General features: G+C 36.6%; 1 protein-coding gene across 4 annotated transcripts in view; it reads right to left on the bottom strand.

The window, feature by feature from the left end:
* LOC126712793 (aspartyl protease family protein At5g10770-like) overlaps nt 1-21,111 on the bottom strand; it is a 49,575-nt gene extending 28,464 nt beyond the window's left edge. The window contains exons 1-3 of one of the 4 annotated variants that reach the window (XM_050412260.1): nt 20,889-21,111; nt 16,978-17,418; nt 15,780-16,549 (exon numbers count right to left, since the gene is read on the bottom strand). In XM_050412260.1, the coding sequence (XP_050268217.1) occupies nt 15,780-16,549; nt 16,978-17,418; nt 20,889-21,069 (1,392 nt within the window). In that variant the 5' untranslated portion in view covers nt 21,070-21,111. Of the gene's footprint in view, nt 1-15,420; nt 16,550-16,977; nt 17,419-20,888 lie in introns of those variants that run through there. The other 3 variants (XM_050412259.1, XM_050412258.1, XM_050412262.1) reach the window with 3 other exon arrangements.
* Between the last annotated feature and the right edge of the window lie 613 nt (nt 21,112-21,724).

Genomic DNA, 21,724 nt, shown 5'->3' with positions numbered 1-21,724 from the left:
TTGTGTTAATGGTGGCTTGTGAACAGTTGAGGTGGTTGTGGGTTGTGGGTGGCAGTGGAGGTGGCTGGGGTTTTGGGTTTGCTTGTTATTCTTCAGAATCTTCAAATGAGAGAGGGAGAGATAGGTGTGAAAGAAATAATAAAAAATTAATAAAGAAATAATATTTAAATGAATAGGTAAAAAAAATAGAACCACTAATGTTGGATGTTTTGTAAAGTGGGAAGGTAAAATAGATAAAGTAGCTTTTTGTGGTGCCAAATAACTAAAAAAATAGCTCCACCAATGTGGATGCTCTTATGGTTAGCCTCTCTTTGCTGAAATATCCAACTGTATATGACTTGTCATCATGGTGTTCACTGTATATGCATTGTGAATTGGTGGAGCATTTTCGTGGACTTCCTGTAGTGTGAATAAAGTGTCAAAATTAATTAAATTAGAGTACCAAATTCACAAGTTTATTATTGCTTAAGTTCATTTGGTAAGGTTTTTTGGTTGTCAAATAAGAGATTTGGGGTTTGAACCCTGCATATCTTGGACTTGATGATAAAATACTATTATTATGAAATAGACTTTATAAGTTAAAATTCTATAGCGTTTATAACAGAAAAAAAGAAAAAAAAAGAAAAAAGAAAAAAAAAAGAGGTGTATGTGTGACATATCCTTAGTCTCTAAATGATCTTTTTTTTTATTATTATTTTTAAAAAATATTGGGTAAGAACTTCTCCAACTTACTTTTTAATGCTTGGGATTCTACTAATTTTACTAGAGGAGTCTATATATTTAGTTACTTAATAACATTACATGAAATGAAGTGAAAAAAAAAAAAATCCTCAATTTTAGGTCAAAATCACCAAACTTTGGAAATTCTAAATTCCTCAGTATGTTACTGTAATGTTAATTAGAAAAAAAAAAAAAAGTAATGCGTGGGACACAAAAAGTCCACAACTTTTGCCACAATTTAGCACATGGCGAGTTGCAAGTGGTGAATGTAAATGATGTGTCTACTCTACCTCTCAAAACTATCCACATGATAAGTTGTGGCAAAAATTATGGATTTTTTTTTTTTTTTTTTTTTGTGTTTTTAGTATTTTCTAGATAAAAAATATTGGGAATTTATTTTAATAAGTAAAATTTATTAAAAATAAAAGATTGGATTGATTTACCAAAATAGGTAGTGAGTAGTGACAGTAGCAAAACCCTTTCTATTTTACTGAATGGGGTTATATTTATAGGGTTTACCTATAACAGAAGTGACTTGAGAGCACAAGGGTGTAAGACATGAAATGTCAGTGTAGGATGTGGATTCGGATGGGTCAAATTTGATAGCACTGTCCTGCGCATGGTTCACATTGTGCCCAAGTGAGGTCACTACTAGTGTTTGATCTATTTTGGGAGTGCCAAGGCCAACGGTGACAATATAGTTACCAAAGCCGATGGTGAGCCCAGATTTAGTTGGATTGGTGGTGGCCTGAGATTCTCTTAATTTGTTGCCATCTGAGTTGTTAGAGAACATGTAGTGGATTGAGTTCACTCTTGATTGGTCTTGAAGGAGGATTTCAGTGTGATTGAGAACCAGTAATTGGTCTTTGTTGCTTTGAAAGCATGGGCCATATTTGTGTATTACCGTTAAGGATGCCTCCATTTTTGGACCTGAACTTAAAATGGATCATCAATTGGAATTCGGAACAGTACATACACATATGAATATTGAATATAATTAGGAATCAAAACAAAATAATTCTCTTTCTCAAAAAAAAAAAAAAAAAAAATTCTTGCATTTAGTCAATTACAACATGCTTTTACGTCCACATAAAAAATTACTATTAAATCGATGATAAAAGCTAAAGTAGAAAAATAAATAAATAAATAAAACAAGATAAAATAAGTTTAAATTGATTATATTAGATTTGTCAAAATGATACATTTTTTTTAGTTAAATAATTGTTACGATTGTGCTTATTGATTTTTTAAATTCTGAAACCCTGCTCAGTTGTTTCATTATTCATGCTAATAAGCACTGTATTTCATGCAAATAAATGTTATAAAAATTACTTTTTTGGGGTCAAATATATATATATATATATATATAGACACACACTAGAAGTAGTTTAGATGTCTTTAAAATAGTCTATGCAAAGGCTAGGGTACCACTTTCTTATATATAAGAAAAGTTTTAAATGAGTTAAAATTATTACACATCTAAAGTTTTACATAGAAGTATATTATATGCTGACCAATATTATAATATATTTATTTATTTGATAATTTGATAGCTACAATAGGGGAGAGGGATTAGAACCTTGGATGTAGGGCTGTCCACACCCACCCGTGACCCGTAAAACCCGTCCGACCCGGAGCTACCCGAACCGAAACCGTCACACCCGAGGAGAGAGGTGGTCGGCGGCGGGTCTCAGAGGCTCAAAACCGATGCCGACGGGTCGGATGGCGGATCTCCTTCTCCAAAAATCGAGCCACCCGATCCGACCGGCTAAAGGCCAAATCTACCTCCAATCCGGCGAAAACATACTGATTTTCGCTCAGATCTCCTCATTTTCGCTCATATCCAGCTATGGTTTACTGGGTTTCGCTCAAATACAACACAAATCTGGTGCGTTTTTCTCAAATCCAACGAAAATCTGGTAATTTTTTGCTAAGATCCGGTGGGTTTTCCTCAAATCCGGCGAAGATATGGTGTTATTTTGCTCAGATCGAGTGGTTTTGCTCAAATCCGGTGAAGATCCGGCTAAAAAACACGTAGTTGCCGCCGATTTGAACCTCTGGCAGCATATTTTCAACTTCGACCGACCCGACCGTCGACCAACCGGGTCCGATCCAACTTGACCCGTGGGTTTTCGCGGTCGGCGGCGGGTCTTCTCGTCGGAAACCCGATGTCATCGGGTCGGTCGCGGGTTGGGCATAAACCCGACCCGGACCGACCCGTGGACACCCCTACTTGGATGTCTTGAAAACACCATGATGTGCTAACCAATTGAATTACAAAACTCTTAACCATTTTTATGTTTTTTTAAGCTTAGATTCATGAATCTACCTATGAAGACACTTTGCATGAAAGAGAAATGCTATGTCCATAATAATATTACGACAAATTTTAGGTGACAAGTTGTTACTAGTGGTTATTTATATATAAAAAAGTAATTTTAGTGTTGAGTTCAAATTAGAATCAGTAACAATTTACCACCTAGGATTTTTTGTAAAAATCTTATGAAAATTTTGTGGACTTAACACTTTTCTTGCTAGAGATGAAAGGACACTTGGCACAAATATTAAAGTCCATCTAAAATATAAAATATAAAGACAGTTGACATTAAATTAGTTGGCAATCACTTAACACAAAATTAGAATGCAATTACTATCTAATTTGAATTTTATATATATAAAGGGTTTTAAGAAATTTTAACAATCTTAATCTTCTTCTTTTCTTTATTCTTATTTCTCTCTCTCTTGTTCTAGATTATATATTTATTTATTTTGATGAACCGGATAATTTTCTCCACAAAACCAAAACAAGAAGCAATACAAAACAGGAGACAACAAACTAACCAACAGGCTCCTCCTCAAAAGTGATTTTTACAAAATTCAGCAAGAGAAGTATGTAAATGTACGTTCCACGTTACTTTATTTAGCTTCTTACTGATTTTTTTTTTTTTTGAGAGTCAGTGGCAGCTCTAGGATATATTTTTAGGTGGTTCGGTAAAAAGATGCATTTTGGGTAAAAAAGTGAATCTTGTAGTTTACGTGATTTCTTTATTCCAAAATTTTTCATAGTACATACTAGCAAGAGAATAAAAGATGAGAAGTACTATATCTACAACATTTTCACAATACTTTTCCAACAAATTTTAGGTTATAAGTTGTGTAAGGACTGAAATTGGATTGGTCCCAAAACTGGATTGGGCTCCAACCCCAGAGGCCCAAACAATAGACTTATAGAGCGTGGATTAGAAGAACTAGATCTATCCCAGAAGAAAAACTATTAGATTTATCGGATCAAGACTGTTAGACACAAGTAAGATTAGAATATTTATCCTCGGAATAGCCCAAGTAGTTTGTATCATATGATTTTGTTGAATAATCCCAATTGTACAAGAGTTCCAGTCCTCATTTTTTATATTTTATTTTCCCTTCCCTTTTTTAGTATGTCTTTCTATGTTATATATCCTAACCTTGGTGTCGTCCCTACCATACACGTGTAGGTTAGATTCGGAGAACTCATTCCTGTCCCATCTAGCATTTCTCTTAACCATCAACTAGTAGCTTTAAGGCTGCTTGATCACTATTCAGGCGTCACTTCCACATTAATGCGGCTAGAGAATTGGTTGGGAGTCATTTAATGTGGAGGTAGTAGCTTTTTGAAGATATTTGTTGTCCTTCTGCTTTCTTATCTCTTGTCTGACGTCTAACCCTTAGTGATGATGTAACTCTGAAGTAAGTCTGTGATGATATGACACTCAGATCTACCTTGGACACATGTTACCGAGAGGGCTTTTGTCCTGAGACGCTTATTGGACCTATCTTATATTATCTCTACTCCTCTCTTCATTCTGTTCTCCTCATAATCTTATTTGGACCTCCTCGGATAGTCTAAAGTCCTCGGATCGGGCCATAAGCCCAGTTAATATTGCCTTAACAATACTTCCTAATTAAGTGGCCTCCACAATAGCCATTCAAAATCTTGCTTTTTGACTCCTCGAGAGAAAAGGATGATTTTGATGTCCTCAGCCCATCTTGTTTTTGGTTCTACTCTGTATTCCTGACCTCCTATATGTCTTTTTGTATGCTCTGGACACGCTCCTGATGCTTCGGCATCCAGAGCGTGCCAGCATTAAATTTTGACGACACCCTTGTCTCTCATGTTCAGCAGTAAGATGTAAATTGAACGGTGGAGGGTTTTTCTTGTTTAACGAGTGGGAACTTTCCCGCTTGTAACTTCTGCGCTACTATAAATAGCTTTTCAAATCAATTCTCTCTCTTACTTTCAGCAATCACACAATCCTAGAACTCATACACTAAACCCGTCTCTTTCTTTCGTTTCTCTGTGCATCTACAAATACTAGAATCTCGTCCGAGGACTCTCTTTCAAACCTGTAAGTCTTCTTAAAACCATTTTAGCTTTCATCTTAAACTTGTTAATTTTTCTTCGAAACCCTTTAGGAAAATGGGTAAGTTCAAATGTCTGGTTGAGTTCGAGGAGGGTATGAGAAGTTTCAGGGCTAAGTATAGGATCCCACCAACTGTGGGCATGAGGTATGCAGCCCAGGGGGAGTGGGTCGGTGCTAGGAAAACAGGGGAGGTGGTCATTCCCATGATCGCCTTCATAGAGGGTGGGATGACCATTCCTATGGGTACTATTACCAGGAATTACCTTAGGTTTTTTGGGTTATCTCCCACACAGTGTGCCCCGAACATGTTTAGGGTCTTGGGAAGTATATAAGCTTTAAACGAGAGAATAAACCTAAACTTGACTCACCATGATGTGAATTGGGTGTATAATCTGCACCACTTGAAGGGGTAGTGATATTGCCTCAAATCGAGGTATCTCGCAGTAAGGCTAATCTAGTGCCTTCCCAGTTCAAACAAGAATTTAAAGGAGGATTTCCTCTTTTTTTTTTTTTTTTTTTTTTTTTTTTTCGGGGGAATGGCACGATGACCTGCCCTGTCTAATGAAGGAGGGAGAACCAGGTGAGGGCATAGCCGTAGATTCATGAATTTTGGTTTACATTTTTTTTTTGTGTCTCAATATTCTTGTTTATAATGAAACCTCATTCTAATTCAATGATTTCGCAAATAGGCGTTCTACCAAACCCAAACTAAACTTAGTCAACAAAGCGAGCTTGGATAGGGTATTGCAAGCCGAAATATATGTTGTTAGTTTTTAGACCCCTGAAACAATTGATTAAACCTAAGTAATTAGCCAAGTTGTTACTTAGTCCAATTAAACAAGTTTAGGTTATCACAATATAAAAGATCAAATCATGCAAAGCAGCGGAAAATAAATAAGATAATGATATGATCACCCAGGAAACCAAACCGGTAAAAACCTGGAGAGGATTTAACCTAGCTATCTTCAAGGTAAAAAGCAAATCCACTAGAAAGAATTGAAGTTCATACAATAAGACTTACAAGCCCCCACGCTTGACTTTTTATTGCTACCAACTAGTAGAACTTACTGACACGACCACGTGCAAGCTCCGAATCCACGGACTCCTTCTTTCTTTGGCTTTTGCAAAATACAAACACCCCCGTTTGTGACTTTGAGATCCCATTCAAAAGTTTAGCAACACAAACTCTCCTATTTGTGACTCCAAGACCACCCTTGAAGGTTTAGATCATCAACACCTTTGATGACAAGAGAAGGCAGCAACTTCTATAATACCGGATCTTGAGATTCTTCAAGGAATAGCATTGGTAGAAGACATAAGAGAGTTTTTTAGGAACAAAACCCTAAATACAAAAGAGGCACACTCTTTTCTCTCTGAAAAGCCATATAAAAACGTGCTTAGGATTTCCTTTATATACTGGGAGAAGTAGATTAGAAACCCTAACCCTAAATGGGCTTGAACTGCTGTTTGGGCTTAAATAAAATTCTGCAGATACGACTTTCGATCGATCGAGCCTGTTCTTCAATCGATCGAACCAGGTAGAATATGAAGTCTTCTTCCTGCAGCTTGTATGTTCTTGAATCTTGACTTGAATCACCTTGAGCTTTGTCTAATAATACCTATAGACTCTAAGATCTATATCTAGACAAGTTTGTGTTCACGATTTGCCAATTGTTCTAAACATTTAGAACCTAACATATGTGAACAAAACTGATGGTCAACTCTGAGCAGCCCATTTAATCCTTGGATACACACCTCTCTCGTTCACCTTCCAAGCTCCTAAGTACGTGATCAGAGCTCGCGACCCTCGGCTCTGTCGTATCAGTGTTGCCTACCAAGGGTTCGTCGTTCTAGAGGGTGTTCCACTCTCTAGAGATACTCCCCGTACCCAGCCACTTTTCGTTGCCACCCTTCAGTAGGAGCATCCTCATCCCAGGTCTTTCTCAAGGAAGACGAGGAAATAAGAGAAGAAGAAGAAGAAAATCTAGAGGAAGTTGTAGATTTGATAGATTCCTCGGACAAATTCGAGGTTTTTAATCAGACTATACACTCCGAGGATGCTTTTGACGACATGGGTGTCCAAAGAAAGCCCCAGAGGAGTCGAATGGAGTTGATTGAGAATCATCCTGGAAAAGGTGCCCTAGGGAGATCTACACAGTCTCAGATTCCTCCTCCTCCTGCCAAATCTCCTCCTCCTGCTCCTCACCAACCTCCTCACCAATCTTAGCCAGTCAGACCTGAACCTGCTGATCTAAAAAGAGAAGGGAGCAGAAAGGGAAAGACGTGGTTGATGCTGGAAGATCTCATCCAACCCGAGAAGAAGAGGCCCAACAAGCTGCGAAGCAGCAAAAGGTCAGCCATACATCACAACGAGGTCTGGAGAGGTCGGACACTCAGCCTCTTGAGCCACAAGCCTGGCTTTTGGCACCCATGCAAGGTGGGGAGCCCTTGAGGGATGATGCATCACTTAGGGACTTTAACGGTGGCATTGGGTGCCATGTAGCCTCGGCCGTGGAGGAGGCCTTGCTACTCCCAAGGGATATGGTTGAGCTGAAGAACATGAGGAAGAATGAAGTCTTCCTTAATTGCAAAAGATACTTGGGCATGGTATAGTGTTCACTCTTTTTCCTCTTTTTTTCTTTTTATTTATAATTATTATTTATTGATATGTACTTTTTATTGGCTATGGTGTTGATTCTTCCCTTTTAGGCTATCCAAAACACTTTCAAACTGGAGGAGATTACCAATAACTACTATCTGCAGTTCGAAGATGAAAGGAAAAAACGGACGGCAGCCATACAAACGCTGACCATATCTGAACATAATCTTGCCGAGCTAAAGAAAAAGTTAACTAGTAAGGAGCAGGCTCGCCGTAGCACTGACTCAGCCTTGGAAGGTGCAGAAAGATAAGCCAAGGACTAGATGAGGTGACTGCGCGAGGCAATTGAGGAATTAACTGCTGTTAGGGAGCAAATGGCAGCCCTTAAAAAACAACTGGAGGAAGCCCAAAAGCTAAAGGATCAAGCTGAGAAGTCCAAGGCCGAAGCTGAGAAGGTAAGGATTGAGGTCGAGAATGCAAGGGACGAGGCCGAGCAGAAGGGTTATGACCTTGGAGTAGCTAAGACCGAGGAAACCCTTAGGGCAGAGGTCCCAGCGGTATGCCGTATTTACTACGCCCAAACTTGGGATGTAGCCCTTAATCGAGCTGGGGTTGAGGCTTCATCTGAGTTGAGGAAAGTAGAGAATGTGTTTTACCCTTCTGTAATTTGAGCCTTGGATCCTCCTTCCACTTAAGATGAGGTGACTTCTACAACTGTTGATCCAAATCCAGAAGTAATGCCTTAGGATCTTCCTCTTCCCAACTAGTAAGAGCCCACAAAAGTAACCGGTGCTTCCCAAGAAGTATCCTCGAACAAGGCTGCAGCTGTTCCGGAAGTAGGAGTAGCTTCCCAGGGATTTCAGCAAGACTTGGCTTCAATGGTTATGACTGCCGAGGAAGCTATCAAAGATAAAGAAGAAACAACTACCTTGGAGGCAGATAACCTAGCCAACAAAACCTCCAAGCTTCAAATTAAGCTGAAAAAATGAGCTTGCTTTTGTAATGTAATTAGAACTTTTGTAAGGGATTCTGTTTCTGTTTTTTTTTTTAATTTTTTTTTTATACATATTTTAATGAAGTGTGCATTTTTACTTTTTGGAATTCGTTTGAGTTGTTGTTTATTCCATTTTTGTTTTATTCGTTTTGTTATTCTGTTTTTGAGTAGCTTTCATCTTAACTGCCTTTTATTCATACAAGAGAAAAAACACAATTTACACACACTTTTAATTGGCAGTTAAAATGGATGATAACCATTGAGTTTATAACATCACATTAATATATTTTGGATACATATATACCCATTCTAACAAGCTTAACCTTAAGAAGACGTCCAAAAGTTGGTTAAAGTTAAGTCCAGAGCACCTCAATATGCTTTAAATGATGCTCATGAGTTTATTGGGATTTATATCTTTATTAGGTATTTAGAAACCCTGTGATCCGAGAATGGGACTTAAGGGTTTACTCCCTTAAAATGCCCAAGTTTGTGTTGCACTAGCATTTTAATAACTTAGTTTCTGTTTAATACTTTAATAGATGTCACAGGGTATTAATTTCCACTAAGTTTATGGTCTAAAGAACCTAACATAACTTAGTTTCTGTTTAATATTTCAATAGTTCATAGGGTATTAATTTCTACTAAGTTTGTGGTCCGAGGAACCTGACATTACTTAGTTTTTGTTTAATATTTCAATAGATATCGTAGGGTATTAATTTCCACTAAGTTTGTGGTCCGAGGAACCTGACATAACTTAGTTTCTGTTTAATACTTCAATAGATGTCATAGGGTATTAATTTCCACTAAATTTGTTGTCCGAGGAACCTGATATAACTTAGTTTCTGTTTAATACTTCAATAGATGTCACAGGGTATTAATTTCCACTAAGTTTGTGGTCCGAGAAACTTAACATAACTTAGTTTCTATTTAATACTTCAATAGATGTGGAAACACAAGATGTATGATTAGCATAAATTAAAGGACTAAACAAGATTACTTTTATTAATAATAATACCTCTTCCGATTGTTTACATTCCAAGGATGGAGTACAGTTTTTTCATCTAAGTCTTCCAAATAATAGGCTCCTATTCCGGCCACTAAAGTAATCTGATACGATTCTTCCCAATTAGGCCCCAATTTTCCCCAGGCTAGATTCCTGGTGGTTTCCAGAACTTTCCTCAGCACTAGATCTCCGACAGCTAACGGCCTTAGCTTTACATTGGTATCATAACTTTGCTTGAGTTTATGCTGGTAGTAAGCCAGTTGGACCATTGCACTCTCCCTTCGCTCTTTGATCAAGTCTAGACTTTTTTTCAACAGCCCATCATTACTGTCCGAGGTAAATGCATTAGTTCTTAACGTTGGGAAACCAGTTTCTAGAGGGATTACGGTCTTGGCTCCATATGGCATTGAAAAAGGGGTCTCTCCTGTTGACCGTCGAGGCGTTGTTCGATACATCCAAAGGACATGTGGCAATTCTTTCACCCATTTTCCTTTTGCATCATCCAGCCTCTTTTTAAGTCCATTGACTATAACCTTGTTGACAGCTTCAACCTGTCCATTCCCTTGAGGATAGGCCGGAGTGGAATATCTGTTCTTTATCCCTAAGTCAGAACAGTATCGCTTGAAGGCTTTACTATCAAATTGAAGGTCATTATTTGAGATAAGGGTGTGGGGAGTTCCGAATCGAGTAACGATATTCTTCCATATAAACCTTTTGACATCTATGTCTCTGATGTTAGTCAAAGGATCAGCCTCGACCTACTTAGTGAAATAGTCCGTGCCGACCAGCGGATACTTTTTGTTTCCTAATGCTTTAGGAAAAGGACCTATAATATCCAAACCCCACTTAGCAAAAGGCCAAGGGCTGGAAAGAGGATTAAGAATTCCTCCTGGCTGGTGGATGTTTGGAGCGAAAATCTGACATTGGTCACATTTTCTAACATACTCTTGTACTTTCTTCTGCATATTTAGTCTCCAGTATCCTTAAGTAATGGCCCGGTGAGCTAGGGACCTTCCCCCCGTGTGACTTCCGTAAATTCCTTCATGCAGTTCCTCTAGGAGTGATTTTGTCATCTCGGGATATACACAAAGCAAATACGGCCCAGAAAAAGAACGTTTATACAACTTTTTGTCCTCGAATAACCAAAATCGAGGAGTTTTCCTTTGTATTTTCTCGGCTTCTAGTTTCTCCTCAGGCAATATATCTCTTTCGAGGAATAGCAGTATGGGGTCCATCCAGCTCGGCTTTAAATTTACTTGATGAATCTGGAGCAAGTCCTTCCTTGTTGGGGTAGGGATGCACAAATCCTTGACAATTATCACCCGCGGCAAATTCCGTGCCAAGGAGGTGGCAAGGGTTGCCAAGGAATCTGCATGGGTATTTCCACCTCTAGGAATATGTGACAAGTCAAAAGATTCAAATTTTATTTGTACACGCCTTACTTGACTCAAATATTCCTGCATTCTTGCATCTCGGGCTTCCAGTTCCTCTTTTACCTGGCTGACGATCAGTTTTGAATTTGAGAACACTTCCACTGCCTTTCCACCCATTTTTTGGACCATATTCATTCCCATCAGCAAAGCTTCATATTCCGCTTCGTTGTTCGTAGCTGAGAATCCCAGCCTCAAGGACTTCTCAATGATGATCTTTTTAGGGGATACTAGAACTAGCCCCACTCCCGCTCCCTGTTGGTTTGCTGCTCCGTCCACATATACTTTCTAGGATGAGGTGTCTCGTGTGGAGATCAGGCCAACTGAATTTTCATCCATGCCACGTTGTTTCATCTCAGCTTCTTTTAGAAGCTCAGCGAACTCGGCTATTAGATCGGCGAGGACCTAGCCTTTCACAGAGGTGCGAGGCAAATACATGATGTCGAAAACCCCTAGGATCGTGCCCCACTTAGCAATCCTCCCTGTATAATCTGTGCTTCTAAGTATGGACTTGAGTGGTAGCTGAGTTAGAACTACTATGGTGTGTGCTTGGAAATAATGTGGGAGTTTATGTGTAGCATAGACTATTGCCAAGATGGCCTTTTCCAGTGATAAGTATCGCACCTCGGCTTCATGAAGTGACTTACTTAGGTAATAAACTGGTCTTTGAACGCCACTGTCTTCTCGTATCAAGACAAAACTTACCGCATGAGAGGCGACTGCCAGGTAGGCAAACAGGACCTCATCCATTTCAGGACTGGACATGATAAGCGGCCGAGATAGGTATTCTTTCAGCTGTTGAAATGCTATAGTACATTCCTTGGTCCACTTAAATCTTTTCCATTTATGCAGTAAAAGGAAAAAGGGTCTGCATCAATCAGCTAACCTAGAGATAAATCGATTCAAGGCAGCAGTCATTCCTGTCAGTTTCCTGCACTTCTTTCTGATTCCGAGGTGCTTGTAAGTCGTTCATGGCCTTAATTTGATCTGAGTTCACCTCAATTCCCCTGTGAGTCACCATGTATCCCAAGAACTTTCTAGAGCCTACACCAAAGGAACACTTTGAAGCATTCAGACGTAAGATCTCCCATATGCTCGGACACCACTTTGCTCTTCACAACCATATCATTGATATAGAACTCAATGTTTCTGCCCAGTTGTGGTTCGAATATTTTAGTCATCATCCGTTGATAAGTAGACCCTACATTTTTCAAACCAAAGGGCATCACTTTATAATGATAGTTTCCAACGGGGGTGACAAAAGTTGTCTTCTCTTGATCGTCCAATGCTAACGGTATTTGGTGATATCCTTGAAAAGTATCCAAAAAACTCATTCGAGGATGACCTACTATTGCATCCACCAACTGGTCTATCCTTGGCATAGGAAAGGGGTCCTTGGGACAAGCCTTATTGAGGTCCATGAAGTCTACACACACTCATCACTTCCCAGTCTTCTTTTTCACTACCACCGTATTGGCTAACCATTGAGGATAAAAAACCTCCTTGATAGCCCTTACTTGCTTGAGTTTGGCCACCTCACTTTTGACAGCCTCGGCGTGCTCTTTTGATGGGCGCCAAGGTGGTTGTCTCTTCGGAGAAATGGAAGGATTAACATTGAGTTGATGACAGATGAAACTTGGATCTATACCCGGAGCTTCATATGCGCTCCATGCAAACACGTCAACGTTTTCTCTTAGGAATTCAATCAATCGCTCCCTCTCCTGCGAAGGCAGTTTAGGCCCAACCTGAAAGAATTTCTTCGGATCATCACCAATGATTACCCTCTCCAGATCTTCGCATTTTGCCTCGTTGGCTAGTCCATTTAAGGGTAATGTCGGGGCTTTTGATTGCTATAAACCATTATCGGCGGTAGCCAAGGTCTCCACCTCTGGCCGATGTTGGATAGCCGCCACCAGGCATTGGCAGGCTGTAGCCTGACTTCCTACTATCTCCAAAACTTGGCCTCCGGATGGGTATTTCACCTTCTGGTGTAGAGTAGTGGAGATGGCTCCCAGGGTATGAAGCCAAGATCTGCCCATAATAGCCATGTTTGGAGAGAAAACATCTACAACGATGAAGTCTACTACCACATCCGTACTGGTCTGCACAGGTAATCTGATCTGACCTTTTGGGACGACCATTCTTCCCTTAAAACTCACCAGAGGAGAACTTTAGACCACTAAGTTCTCGGATTTCAAACCTAGCCCCTTATACAAGTCAGGGTACATTATATCAGCAGCACTGCCTTGGTCAATCATCACCCTTTTCACATCGTACCCGCCAATTCTTAGTGTGACCACAAGAGCATCATCATGGGGCTGTATGGTTTCAACCTTGTCCTCATCTGAAAAACCCAAAACCAATGGGATGTCCATCCTAGCTCTTTTAGGCATTGAGCTATACTCCTCGGTTGGAGATTGGGATACTGACATTACTCTGGAAGGACAAGATCCAGTTCTTCCCGGGGCAGCAAAAATAACGTTAATCGTGCCCAGGGGAGTCTCGAAGAAGTATCTTCCTGCATCTCCAGCTTGCTTGGCTTATCCGACCACTAGAATGATGCAAGAGTTGCTTCAACTTCCCCTTTCGGACTAACTGGTCCAAATGGTCCCATAAATTCCTGCAGTTCTCAGTTATGTGTCCATGATCCTGATGATAGTGACAATAAAGATTCTGGTTGCGTCTCATAGGCTCTCTTGCCATCTTGTTTGGTCATTTGAAAAATGGTTCATTCTTGATCTTAACCTAAATATAATAAAACTTCATACTTTTCAACCCAAAAATTTAAGAAAAAAAAAAAAAAAATTTTTGGGCTAAACTTGAAAAGGCAACCTATAAAAATAATAAATTTAAGGCCCAATTAGTCTAAAATGAATTGAAGGGGACCAAAATTGACCGAGTGGACCTAATTAGACCAAAGTAGACCTAAATGGACAGAATAGAAACTATTTAATTTTTAGGGAGAACAAATTCTCTTCAAAAAATTTTAGAGAAAAAATTACACATTATATTACCATACAAAATAATTATTTATTCTCACTCATCACATGGGCATGCGACTAATTTTAGTAAAAGGAAAGCATAGGCAGTTTGAACTTTGAAGTTACATTATTTGTATTCAAAAGAAATTAGAACTTTGATAATGTTGAAATGAAATTCTATAAGTGGAACCATAATCTGAATGTAATCCTTATGTTTGGTATGCCAAATCCACATTCATGAGTTTTAAGCCTGTTCCATAGGGTTCCTAGTTGGTAGCTAGCTGCAATAGAAAAGGTTTGATCTTTGGAACCTCGATACACAACAAAAGTCTTCAAAATAGGAAAACCCACAAAATAAGAAAATGAGAAAGAAATTTTCATACCTAAGGAACTTTTGGCACAAATCTTACTTTGATGAAATTTGAGAGGTAAATAAAACCCACTTCTTTGTATGGTAGAAAATGAAACAAGAGTTCACATATCAAACACAAAGGAAGAGAGTGGGAAAGAAAGAATGCAAAGGAAGTGAAACCCAAAACAAAAGGCCAAAGCTACCCAACCTCCTTCCTTCCAAATGCGACTCTAGTAAAAGTGTATGGACCACCCATGTCCACAACTGTGTCTAAGGTATTAGATTGTCTCTATGAGAAAAACTTCAAGTTTCAGCTCATCTCCATTAACATCTCCAAGGGCGAGCACAAGAAGCCTAACTTTCTAAAGATCCAAGTACGTTCAGAGAAAGAGATTGCGTTAAATGGAAAGGAATCTAGTTTTTCCCTTTCTTTTTTCTGATTATTGGGAGATAGACAAATAGTTACTACCCGTGATTGCTAAAAAAATTGAATTGATATATTTGAAAAAAAATAATTTTATTTTATTTTCTTCTTCTTTTTCTACCCAAAAAAAAAAAAAAATTGTTATTTTGGATTTTTTTTTAAAAAAATTTAATAAGCTCAAAATGATCTCTTTTTTCGGGTGACTAATGCTGTCATTTTAACGAAAAGATTACATTGAATAATTGTTAAAATTAGATGACTCAAATGATTGAAACCAAAGTAAAAAGACTTAATTGAATTTTAGACCAAGTTAAAGAGTACAATTTACAATTTAGCTTAGTTAATTTAACCATGAATCATTAGAATTTTAAGAATTTTACCTTGGAGTTGCAAGCCTATTCTAACCCAAAAAATCAGCTCTTATTCATTCCACTATGAAATAAGATTTTAAATAACTTAACACCATTTCGGCCAGACACACACACACACAAAAAAAAACCATATTCACTTTTAGATGTATTAAAACTAAAATTTCATTATATAAATGAAGAGGATCTTGAGGAGTTTGACATAGATTTCCACTAATCTCACTCAACTTTTATTTCAAACATTGAGGATATTGCTAGGATTTTTCTAATTCGCTAAATCACTAAATCCTCAAGAGGCCCAAGACCATGTCCAATGACCTTCATTAACATTTCCATTGATTTTTAACAATGGTTTTATTCATTATACCCTAATTCATAATAATGCCCACTATGGGCTAACACAAAGGTTCTCTTTGTTACTCACTTACTTTATTATATTACTATCACTCCATTAGCTACAACCACCAGGACGAAACCCAATCCTCTCTCCAACAACATCATACACAACCTCTAATCCTTTCTGTTGTTCATTACCGAAAATGGCAATGTTGCTTGGATCTCTATTTCCAGCGAAGGCCAAACAAGCTTCTGTTTTTCTCAACACGTAAAGTATTCCCACTTTGTCCAAATCCACGCTCACATCACCACCAAAAAAAAAGCTTATGCTCGGAATCGAAACTGATTGGCTCTTGCTAAGGTCGTAGCATGTATCGAATGTTGAAGAACTCGAGCTTATCATCGGATAATTACGCATCATTTCGCGAAATTTTGTTCGCAATGCATTGTATGCTGTAGGAGGTAAACGTGTAATGACCGTCCCAGAGTCAATGATAGTACCCGCAGTTGAAAAAACCGATGTGGGAATCGATAATCTTTGTCCACCCACACTTATTCCAATCAAGTTGAGGCCATAGAATGATTGCCTTCGAGAAAGTGGTAGCATAGGTGTGAATTTTAGTGAACTCGAAATTCCATTGCCTTTTCCCAAAGTAAGGTACCCCGTTGAGCTAGTTGTGGAAGGTAGACAATACGAGAAAAATTGGCTGTACTTTTGAGCAGCTTGTTGCACAAGGGAAACTTGGCCGCGACCGAGGCCTAGCAACCCGGCAATGCCTTGGAAGAGGCCTTCGTTGTCTTGACCACAACCAAATACAAAATTGTCCACCACGTCTGATGTTATGGTTAGCCTTTCTTTGCTGAAATATCCAATTGTAAACGAACCATCGACATACCGTACACTGTATAAACACTTTGAATTGGAGCACCGTTGTGGGCTTCCTGTATTGTTAATAAAGTGTTGAAATTATTGTACCAAATCCTCAAATTTAGGATTCCTTAAAAAAAAGTGTGTGAAACTGAGCAAGAAGTCAGAATTTCTTCAATTTTCTTTTTGCAAAATGATTGGGAATTTGGGATACTACTGATCTTGCTACTTAATATTATTTGAAATGAACCGACAAAATCTATAAATAGAAAAAATCTCATCAAATTTATGTCAAAATCCCCAAGCTTTGGAAATTCTAAATTCATCATTCTGTTTCTGTTACCATTATGTTAACTAGATGTAGAAAATACATTACGGCCAATTTATTTTAATAAGTAAAGTTTATTAAAAATAGCTAATTAATTGATTTACTAAAATAGCTAGGTAGTAATAGCAATGCCCTTTCTATTTTATTGAGTGGGATTGTAGTTATATGGTTTACCTCTGGTAGAAGAAGTGAGTTGAGTGCACAAGGGTGTAGGACATGAAATGTTGGTGTATGATGTGGATCTGGATGGGTCAAAGATTGGGTCTACTTGCTTATAGCACTGTCCTGCGCATGGTTTACATTGTGCCCAAGTGAGGTCGCTACCAGTGTCAAATGCCAGTGTTTGATCTGTTTTGGGAGTGCCCAGGCCAACGGTGACAATGTAGTTACCAAAGCCGATGGTGAGACCAGATTTAGCTGGAATGGTGGTGGCCTGAGATTCTCTTAATTTGTTGCCATCTGAGTTCTTAGAGAACATGGAGTGGATTGAGTTCACCCTGGACTGGTCTTGAAGGAGGAGTTTAGTGTGATTGAGAACCAGTAATTGGTCTTTGTTGCTTTGAAAGCATGGGCCATATTTGTGTTTCACCGTCAAGGATGCCTCCCTTTTTGGACCTGAACTTAAAAGGAATTTGGAACACATGCATATGAATATAATGAGGATAAAAATTTGAGAATTCCACTGTAAAAAAAGAAAAAAAAATTGGGAATTCCAAATGCATATTGTGAATAATTCTTGCTTTTAGTCTATTACAACATGCTTTTGCGTCTAGAAAAAAATACTGTTTAATTGATAATAAATAAATAAATATCCTATAAAACACACTCTCACAGTGAAAGAAAGAGAGAAAGAGAGAGCTGAAAAACCAGATAAAGCGGCGGTAGAAGGCAGACCAAGTGGCGGCGGCGGCAGATTTTGTGTGTGTGAAGTAGAGACAGCCTTTTTCCTTTGGGTTTGGAGAGTGAAGAAGGATACTGAGAGATTTTGGAGGTTAGGCAGCTACAAATTCTTAGGTTTTATTTGTCCATTTTTTTTTTTTTTTATGATTTCTCAAATTTTGATTTAAGGGCTTTTTATTTATGAGATTAAAGACCAAAATTTTCTTTTGAACCTTTATTTATTTATTTATTTTATTTTTGTTTTTTTTGGAGTTTAAGTTGGGCTTTAAAAAATAAAGGGGTCATCGAGTCAGGTTGGTGGTGAGGGGGTGCAAATTTGTATTGTAGGGGGTTTAAAATATTTTTTTTAAAAAATATTATATATATATATATATATATATGAAAATTTCAAGTCAAGGGATTCATTTAAACCCCCTGACTATAATGTACTGTCGCCCTTGAACCTATGCCAGAAAAACAATAATAAAACAAGATAAAATAAGTGGTTACTCACGTATTACTTTTAATTTAAATTTTTTTATAGATAGTATTTTAAACCTATATTATGTGACTATTTATAAGATCATTTACGTGTATTAAATCAAATCATTTATTAAAATATTTAGAAAATTATATAACTATTAAGTAAGTCATGTAATTTAAAGTAGTTGAGAATATATTTTTGAATTACCATATAGTAGGGAGGTTGGAGGAATATATTTTAGAAAAGTCTTTGGCAACGGGATCATTATATATATAGGTACCCCTTATTTATGATGGGCCACGTCACCAAACCCAAACAACTCAATGGACAAAATTTCTCCTGTGTCTAAACTTCTGTGAGATTTTTGTGAGGTTAGCCTTATTTTAAAGTTTTAAATCTAAAATTCATGTGGGTTCCAGTTAGCTCAACTGGTAAAGTCTCTGATGGTTGTATAAGAGATCTGGGGTTCAATCCCCGCCTACACCAAAACTGATTGGTGTCTTGGTCTGATAATAAAGAGCTATTATCAGGAGCGGACGTCATAGGTTGAAACTCTCTCTCAAAAAAAAAATCTAAAATTCATGGGGCTTATTTTTGTTTGGTTATAAAAATTTATTTTTTTTTTTTTGAGAAGAAAAAATTAAAATATGTAATATGTTTATATGTGGCAGAAAAAAATGAAAAAGATAAGGACAAGGACAAGGAGATATACCTCATATTTAAGGTTTGTATGGATTGGATTTAATTTATTTTTCAACCCAATTCCACCTCTCCAGATTAAGAAATTTCAATCAAACCTAAACATATAACTTTAAAAATCCAACCCTCCTATCCATAGACTCTGAGTTACTTAGGGCTGGGTTGTCAGCTATCTTGTCTTGTCTAATATATATATATATGAAAGTAAGTTTTTCTGTCAAAAAAAAATAAAGAAGAAAAGAAAAGAAAAAAAAGAGTAGTTTTTCATTCAACTATTGAAACCCATTATTGAATAAATGAATATAATTTATATAATTGAGCATAATTTTCCAATTTATCAAAAAAATACCTTTAAAAAAATTTAAACAGATTCTCAAAATTCAAAATAAACCAAAATAATAATTTAAAAAAAAAATTATTAATAGCATGGTTTGTATCAAGTTACTTGTAAAAAAAAAAAAAAAAAAAAAAAAAAAACTGAAACCCAATTCAACCTAAGTTTTAAAAAATAATTTAAAAAAAAAAATCCAATCTATCAATGCATGAAAAAATAAGTCAATGTATTGGAATTGGGTTGGATCGGATCAAGTTTACCCCGTTGGTAGATTGAATACACACTGCTTCTTATAATATATATGGACATGTTGCATTCAAAAAAAAAAAAAAAAAAAAATCTAGCAGATGCTTCGTTATCTACTCAGGGAAAACTAAAACCGCATATATGAAACTTTTGATGAAAGAGATGTTAGAAATTTTTTTACAATATCTGATATTAAGGAATTGTGATTTATTCTACTAAATAATTTTAAATATTTCTATTTCATAAATGTGCACTTCAAATAGTAATCTTATTTAAAATTCTTGTAATGAGTTTCTTCTTTTGATCTGGATTTTTTTTCTTTCATGTTTTAATCTTATCAACATAAATAGAATCCTAGTTCTACCATTTTTTGGGGTAATGATAGATGATAAATTTTTTTTCATATATATATATATATATATATATATATATTTTTTTTTTTTCAAAATTTGTTAAATTGGTAAATTAATATTTGATGATATTGCTTTCCATTGGATCTATTCTTGATGTCATTTTTATTATATATCAATTACAACATATTACGTCAATAATTGTGAAAAAAAATTATTTTATTTTATTTTTAACTATCAATTCCTAAAGTTGTGAAAAAATGTCATGCATGTCCTTAGACTTATTACATTGTTCCATGAACATTCTTGTGTTAATTACTATTCTTATATTAGGTTTCTCCATTTGACTAAACTGCATTACTCCCAAATTTATAGTTTTACAAGTGCTGTAATAATAAAAACATAAAATCTTTTTGAGGTAATTATACTTCTCTCCTTTGAGATTTAGAGAAAAAAACACTCTACTACAAATCTAAAGGGAAAAAAACACTTTCTCCCTTATAACATCTATTTGCCAAAATATGAAAGGCAATAGATATGGAATGTCTGAAATAAAAAGTCATCCATCATAAAAGTTGTCATTTTGGTAATTGACACAGTTATTGCAACAACTTTCAAATCTAAATGATTCAAAATAAATATCTTAAGGCAACCATATACCAAGAATTAATGTTGCTATTACTAATGCTGATAAACAAAGCAATCAAATATGGAACTTCTTGTTTTAAATTAAAGAACGCCCATAACGGATGAAACTTTCCTTTGCAAGTCTTTTAGTGCTCAATAAACTTTTTGTACTTTTATTCTAATTTCATCAATTATGTTTTACTATCCATGGCTAAACTTTATAAAAGAGAATCTTTTTAAATTTTCTAATATTCCATTACAAATATCAATGGAGAGTTCAGTTTTGGGATCGAGTATTATTTTCCCAAATCTTAAGGGAGTTGATAGTAAATATCCCAATTTTTTTCCTCTCTAGTTTTTTGTTTTGTAGGAGGAACAACGGCAATTACAATAGGAGTAAAGATAGAGATATAACGCAGTGATGACCATGATGATTTGAGAGAGAGAGAGAGAGAGAGAGTTAAACCTTTGGTAGAAGCAGTGCAAGTAGATGATGGCAATAGAGAACTGACTTGAACAGTATGTGTATGATTAAGGTGGTAGCTTTCTGTAGTCTCTCTTGCTTCATAGGCTTGAAGGCATAGAAAAGCAAAGAAACTATAGATATAGAGGATACACCTAACGAAGGAGGAGAAGCGAGTAGCCATGGATTAGTTTTATGCTCAAGACCATGTACTCCTGCAGTCCTCTTTATAGTGGTTGGCCTGATAAGTGGGTTCATATACTTCTACTGCTAGGTTTGATTAGTCAATTTAATTACTATTTGGCTCTTAACTGATAGTGATTTAAATGTAATTATTGCCTTGTAATAGGTTTGCATAGACAAGAAGAAATTACATGAGAATAAAGTCTAAGAAACCAACATAATTTTAGAACAATTTCACAATATCTTTGTTTTGAGTTGTAATATTGGGTTCCAGTGTAATTTATTACAATATTTTATTTCAACTTGTGAAATTTTGTTGTGTCTTGAGAAGAACTCATTACATGACTTACCTATACTCTAGTCGAATTGTTGGTGTATTGTATATTTTACTTGTATAATTTTCATGATTGAGCTAAAATCAAAGATATTTGTTTTTGTACAGTGTCAACCCTAAGGCCTTTATCTTCAGCACTTAATTTTTTTTTTTTTTTTTTTTTTAGAATCGTTCAAAATATAAATTTGATATAAAATTACCCTTCACTAAGGCTTTATATTTTCATGTTCTTTGTTTCTGTTTTTATCTAAGCTTGGTCAGAGCCACCAATTTGTGGTCTCTAGTAGTGCTTGTCAGTTTTCGTCACACATATGTAGCAAAC

This window comes from Quercus robur, chromosome 2 (assembly GCF_932294415.1).
Source record: "Quercus robur chromosome 2, dhQueRobu3.1, whole genome shotgun sequence".
Lineage (NCBI taxonomy): Eukaryota > Viridiplantae > Streptophyta > Magnoliopsida > Fagales > Fagaceae > Quercus > Quercus robur.
The sequence above is the reverse complement of the archived record's forward strand: the minus strand, read 5'-3'. Positions and strand labels throughout refer to the sequence as shown.